Raw genomic sequence first — 7368 nt, 5'->3', positions numbered from 1 at the left:
AAACCCAATCCGTTGTGGATTGAGAATGCTACAATTTCTAACCAAATTTCAGAATTGTCGAGTACATGGGAGACTCTTCAACAAAGATAACTGAGGTAGGTAAATAATGGCAATGTGATTCGTTCATCTAGTGACTTGGTGACAAGGCGACGATGGCCTAATGTCAACTATGGCCTCCATCATCGAATATAGAGGATTGGATCTACTGAGGCAAAGGTAGATCTAGTGAAAGGCAAGGGGTTCAGTAGGTTTGATTGGATTATTCAAGAGATAGATGAATAAAGCTGGCTGTCACCTACCAATAACTCGATCTTTTTTACACTATTGGACTTGTTGCCAACTACTCGCTTGATTGAAATCAATCGTGATGCTTTAGGTCAGAACCAGTTAGTCGAGCAAATCAATTTCGTCGAGTTTGTGCTCATCACCCTTATTCAAAGTGAATGATATTATTGAGTTCCTTGTGATCTTATCAAGTAATTATTAATTTGCATAGTAATTAATTGTACACAACATTATTCAACTAGTCAAATTTTCAACATAATTCCTAAAATAATACTATGCGAACTGTTTGATTTTGATTTCTTTTTCTAAGTTTTAAATATATTGCAAAGGTTATTGACTAATAGTATAATAGTAAAATAGATATGTTAGACTTTTCTTAGGGTTTTTTTCATATGCTACGAGTTTTTGAAAGTTTTAACTTTGTTCATATATATATATATTGTTCTTTTGACTTTTAATTTTGTCAACTCACTCTTATATTGTTACCGAAAGTATTTTTTTTTTTTTTGAGTAAACAGTAATACTTATTGGACTATTCAAGAAATAGATGAATAAAATTGGCTGTCACCTACCAATAACTCGATCTCTTTTACATTATTGGACTTGCTGCCAACTACTCACTTGATTGAAATCAATCGTGACGCTCTAGGTTAGAACAAGTTAGTCAAGCAAATCAATTTCCTCGAGTTTGTGCTCATCACCCTTATTCAAAGTGGATGATATTATTGAGTTCCTTGTGATCTTATCAAGTAATTATTAATTTGCATATTAATTAATTGTACACAATATTATTCAACTGGTCAAATTTTCAAAATAATTCCTAAAATAATACTATGGAAACTGTTAGATTTTGATTTATTTTTTTAAGTTTTCAATATATTGCAAAGGTTATTGACTAATAGTATAATAGTAAAATAGATATGTTAGACTTTTCTTAGGGCTTTTTTCATGTGCTACCACATGAGTTTTCGAAAGTTTTAACTTTGTTCATATATATATATATATATTATATAATATAGTTCTTTTGACTTTTAATTTTTTCAACTCACTCTTATATTGTTACCTAAAGTTTTTTTTTTTTTTTTTTGAGTAAATAGTAATACTTATTAGAACACACACGAATATAGTAAATTAATAATACTAGTGTTTTAAACCGGGTTTATAATACATTACATAACCAGAATACAATTACAAAAGGGTCTAACATTTGTAGTTGTCCAAATCTAACTTAATTTTTTAATTTGATTTTTATTACATATAAGGAAAAAGTTAAACCAATTAAAGTTTAGTTTTTTTTTTTTTATATATAAAGTAACCTAACACTAAACAAATTATTACTAAATTATGTTTGGTATTTTCTAAATAAAACTACATATTTTCTACCAATCCATTGATTTGGAGTGATAATACATGTTAGTTGGAAACCAATTAGATTTCACTTATCAGAATTTTTATTGGAGAAAAATTACTTAACTCTAAACCAATTTTGACTAAATTTTGAATTATTGATATATTATATAAAAATGTATTTGTCACAATACTTTTCCATACACTAGACAACATGGACGGCTCCACTTGGTGTAATTATATATATATATATATATATATATATGTGTGTGTGTGTGTGTGTGTGGGGGTTGGGTTCAAGTTACACTTGGTGTAATTCTAAGCAATATTACACCATCCAATAACTTGTTATAAAATTTTATATTTTGAAAATCCAACTGTTGAATTACATGTTCTATATGTTCTTAACATGCATGCCAATTTTCATGCCAATTGAATGTAATTTACCATTCTATCCATAAACTTATCTTTTATGCATAATTTTAAACTACAAAAATTTGAATTTAAACAATTGATTAATGACATGGTTATTAATCTTTGATTACCTTGAAATTTTGCAATCATAGAGAATATATGAAGATAATATAATCTAACAGTAGATTTGTCAAAATTTGCATCCAATTAAAAAATGTTAAGTGGTGTAATATTACTTAGAATTACACCAAGTGTAACTTGAACCCAACCCTATATATATTGATTTCCCTAAAATAAAATTTTGAACACCTTCATTATGGATTTTTTTAAACCCAACTAAAATAAGTTTGAATATGATCCTCTTAACAATATCCTAGCATTTTTAAACACACACACACACAATAACAAACCAATTTGATTTAAAATTTGGGAAAAAAAATTAATAAGTCCAATGGATAATGGAAGATCAATGTATGAATGATTGCTTGACTATATACATTGAAAAATATGTAGTTTGTAGGATTGATAATGAAGAAATCATCTAACAATTTCAATATATGAAACATCATAGAAAGCAATTGTAAAATTTTATGTATTTTTTTTTTTGGTTTTATTTTTTGTGATGTCTTTTTTTTTTTTTTTTTACTAAATATTTTTTGTGGTGTCGATATATTTAAGTTCTCTTTTATTTTGAATTTTGTATAATTTTTGTTTCTTATTGACCTCCTAAAAAATAATCCTAGAGCTGCCGCTGCTAGACAAATTATCGATATATGTGTATGTGTTTGCACTAATGCCATGAAAGGCATACAATCCAATAAAAAAAAAAAAAAAAAGGCATACAATTGCAGTATTATGATTATTATTCTGATCATATATCATGACATATATATATTTTTTGCTAAAATATTATGATATAATTCAAATTGTATCGGGTAAATTTTTTATCTAGTGCATTTTTATATTGGAAACTTGAATTTCGGTTCTTGTACCCTGCATCTCACGCGATGGTAGTAATATTGCTTAATTTTTCCCATTGGAAGACTTTGGATTTAAATTCTTCTCTCTTACTTTTTTTTTTTCCTTTCTTAAAATAAACTAAATTGCAAATATGAATGCAGATATAAATAAATATAAGATGAGGTCGGCCATTGACTTTGTTTCTATTACATTTTATAATAACTAGCTAGTCAGTTTTTAAGGCACCGCTGATTAGTTTTATCGTTATCAACTCCCTAGTACTTCTTTGTATATATATAAATTATTAATTGGGATCATCACACTTCAATTTATCAATATTTATTCAGCTAACTATCATAATCAATTCCATTTCTATTTCCTTAATTAATTTTTAATCAGATTTCTCACCTGGAGAGAGAGAGAGAGAGAGAGAGAGAGAGAGAGAGAGATAGTCAACAAGGCCGCTCAACAGTTCACAAAATGTTATATATTATAAATAAATAATAAGATGTAAATTAAATAATTATGCCTCGCAGTCCTCGCCGATGTTTTGTATATGTGGGGTTTGAATATATTAGAAAGCGTTGAAAATCGATTTTCATTCATTAAAAAAAAAAAAAAACCTAAAAATAGTTTGGACTATGAACAAAAAATTTTGAGCCATGCTTGTCAGTCCGTAACTTAAGATCTCATCTCATTTGTTCATATTAGTGGGCCACCTTTTTAAAGTCAAACCTTCAAAAACGGTCGGCTGTTTACAAATTGAAGTCCCTATAACTCCATCTATTTTTGTCGTCCACCCAATATACGCCATGATTCATGTATTTCATCTAGTTAAAACCCCTTTGTATATGATATATATATATATATATATATATATATATAATGATGTAGTTTACATTTTAAACCCATAGTTTAAACATATATTTAAATTAAACCCCATGTTTCAAAAGTTTTAACCATTTTACGTAACTATAATTATTAAATTTACAAAATATATATAAATGAAATGCTGTCTTAGTTTTTTGCACGATTATTTCATTTTCAATTTATGAGACAATCTATTACCGTGCATCATTAGAGGGAGTTTCATACACATATATATTTAGATTAGAGTAAAGTAGAATTTCTATTTTGTATTAAAAAAAAAAAAAACTTATGAGACATTCTGAAAATCTCATGTACTGATAGTTTAGTGAATGTAATTTGAAACCTTTGAATTTATGGTACATCTAAAGTCCATTGAACCTACCACTTGAATGTCTCCGAACAAACCCTTTTGATCCTTTATTGCATCTCAAGTGCGCAAAACACATAAATACCTTGTTCTATTTTTTTTTTTTTTAATAAAAATAATAAATGAATTTAATCAGTTCTAATGACATATGAATATTTTGAGAAAAGGGTTTAAAAAAAAAAAAAAAACTATGTAAGAAAAAAATATAGCAAGATGATTTTATATATATAGTTTCGTTTTAGAGAATTCCTTCTTACATAGTTGTCCTATAAATGAAGCCTATTAAATGATGTGCCATATAAGTAGTTAATTATAATTATAATTATGTATCAAAAATTATAATTATAATTAAAAACTCTAGAGTCCAGACATATTATGGAGTGCTAGTTATTAAGATTTTAAATTACTCCTACATATGAGCAAAACTCATTTTATTAAATTCTAGCTATATTCTTTGGCAAAAAATTAAAATTAAAATAAATTCTGCCTATCTCATTCTAAAGGTGTCAATGAGTTGGCTATTTGCATATTTATTACATACAATTATATATACATGGAAGAATATCTCTCCCACCAACAAAAATCTGTCACTGCCTTTATTGTAAATAACCTTAATTTTTTAGTATTTGGTAAGTAAATCAACCTTTTTATTTTCTGGGTAAGTAAATCACCTCATCCAGCCTGACTTGGTTTAATTGCAAAGAAATAAATTAAACAACCAGCTCATGTTGTGGGAAATTATGTTCATGTTAATTAAGTAATCCTTGGCAATAAAATCACATAAATTTTCAAGTCAAACTTGTTAATGACATAAATTTTGTTCTACAATTCTATCAAGTACAGCCAATACTTTTCCCTCAAAAAGACAGTACAGCCAATACTTTTTTGCGTAAGTTACAACTATCCATTTATGTTTATGAGCCATAAATGTAGACTTTGACTAATTGCTGTTATCTGATAAAAGGGATTCAAATGAAATAAACCTAAACTCTTGGGGGGTAAAATGCAATATACAGTGTCAATGATTCAATGTACATACTTGCGTCCAATACAGATAGCGTAAACAATTGGTAGTGAGAGAGTATTTAAGATTTATACAAAGTAGAAAGAAAACAAACAAACAAACAAAAAAAATACAATTTTGAAAATTTCCATGAGCTTTCCTTGTGGTTTCCATGTTTAACAGCTTGCAAAGCACTCATTGTCCTTTGACTTTGATTTGTTCCTTATATAAAGAAGATTAGAGATTTCAATATTCAATACCACCATCGTCATATATAACCTAGCGATACCTACTGTTACCTGAACCTTTAACAAGATCCAACCATGGATGTTCCTCCAGATTTCCTATGCCCCATTTCCATGGAGCTCATGAAAGATCCTGTCACCATAGCCACAGGCCTCAGCTATGAAAGAAAGAACATTGAGAAATGGTTCTTCACTTACAAGAAGAAGACCTGCCCGGCTACCATGCAAAGCATCAAGAATTTTGATGTCACTCCTAATCACAACCTCAAGAGGCTCATAGTTGAATGGCAAAATCAAAATAAAGCTTCTCAATCTTGTTCATCATCATCATCCCCAAGCCCTTCGGTCAAGCATGATGACATGCTATCACTCCTCAAAACCATCGAGTCGTCGCCATTCAAGGTAAGTTCCTTGAAGAAACTCCGATCAATTATTGAAATTGGTGATGAGATTATAAATACCGACTTTATTCTATCCAGTGGAGTCGAGGTACTAGTCCAAATAATTGTACAAATTCTTTATGAGAGCCATGATTTTGTTACATTTAGAGCTTGTGAGGAGGCCTTAGGAGTGTTGCAACAACTCCCTCTATCCGAGGAAGAAAGAACCTTTGAATTGTTATCCAAACAAGAATCTATTAAGTCCATGGCAATCATGCTTCAAAGAGGCAGTGCTGAGGGCAGGCTATACACTATTACCATATTCCAAAAGATGTCAAAAAGTAATTATGATTGGAACTTTGTTATTCAAGATCAAGGTATAGATTTCTTCAAGTCATTGTTAGAGCTTGTTTCCGATGAGATATGCACCAAGGCAAGTTCTCGTGCCTTGGATGTTCTAATAGACATATTGGGAGGTTCAAAGAAAAGCCGATTGAAAGCAATAGAAGCCGGCGCAGTTTGTGTCCTTATCGAGCTTCTTCCAGACTCGAATCAATCATCCAAATGTGAGAAAGTGTTGGTATTGTTAAAACTACTATGTGAATGCGCTGAAGGCAGGCAGGCCTTGGTTGAACATGGCATGGCCATAGCTGCAATTTCCAAGAAAATGTTGCATGTCTCCAACACCACCACAAAGATTGCGGTGAAGATTCTATGGCTGATTTGTAGCTTGCACCCAACTGAGAGAGTTTTGGAGGAAATGTTGGTTTATGGATCCGTGAAGAAGCTTTTGGCATTGTTGCATATCGATGGCCGATCTTCAACGAAGGATAAAGTGTTGAAGATGTTCAAGTTGCATGGGAATTTATGGAAGCGCTACCCTTGTTTTCCTTGTGAATTGAAGGAATATTTGGCATTAGTAGATGATTCTCGTTAAAGGTAAAAACTTAAAAGATGAAAAATTTAGATGTAATATCTTCAATTATATATAATTTTCTCAAGAAAGTTTGAATTAGAAAAATATATACATTTGGAGTTAATAATTTCCCTTTCTATTGCGTATTTGGAGTGTGTGAATTTTGGTGCCGTACCATCCTTCTATTCCTGTTTTATTATTATAATGATCATATGATTGTGCTTGCGTTTTAGCTTCTTTTTTTTTTTTTTTTTTTTTAATTTTATTTTATTTTAATTACAAGGAAGTGTGTTTGATCTTGTAAGAGATACTTTACACCCAGATTTGTTTGTCCAAATAAATTTCTACTCTATTATTGATTGATGATTTTTTTTTTGGAGAGAATCTTGATCGATGAATTTAGTCTTCTAATTGCATCATTTATGAAATTAATTTATATTCATATTATGATGGAAGCATCAGGCATTGCACCTTAGTAATAGAATAGCACAAGGTCTCACCAATTAATTACTTTGAATAGGTGAATTAAACAAGTAAAATAATGGTTAGATTGACAAGAACCTTACAACTCAATTGGTTGG

The 7368-nt window shown here is 29.7% G+C and overlaps 1 protein-coding gene across 1 annotated transcript; it reads left to right on the top strand.

Annotated features, from left to right (window-relative positions):
- Nucleotides 1-5519: 5519 nt before the first annotated feature.
- LOC115987897 (E3 ubiquitin-protein ligase PUB23-like) lies at nucleotides 5520-6980 on the top strand. The gene has a single exon (XM_031111509.1). It carries the CDS (start codon nucleotides 5570-5572, stop codon nucleotides 6806-6808), a length of 1239 nt encoding a protein of 412 aa, XP_030967369.1. The 5' UTR covers nucleotides 5520-5569; the 3' UTR covers nucleotides 6809-6980.
- The last annotated feature ends 388 nt before the right edge of the window (nucleotides 6981-7368 follow it).

This window comes from Quercus lobata, chromosome 4, assembly GCF_001633185.2.
Source record: "Quercus lobata isolate SW786 chromosome 4, ValleyOak3.0 Primary Assembly, whole genome shotgun sequence".
Taxonomy (NCBI): Eukaryota; Viridiplantae; Streptophyta; class Magnoliopsida; order Fagales; family Fagaceae; genus Quercus; species Quercus lobata.
Note: the sequence above shows the minus strand (reverse complement) of the source record. Positions and strands in the feature narration are given on the sequence as shown.

Excerpts from the sequence above, each read along its gene's own strand:
- LOC115987897 (XM_031111509.1), top strand. The coding sequence starts at position 5,570 with ATGGATGTTCCTCCAGATTTCCTATGCCCCATTTCCATGGAGCTCATG.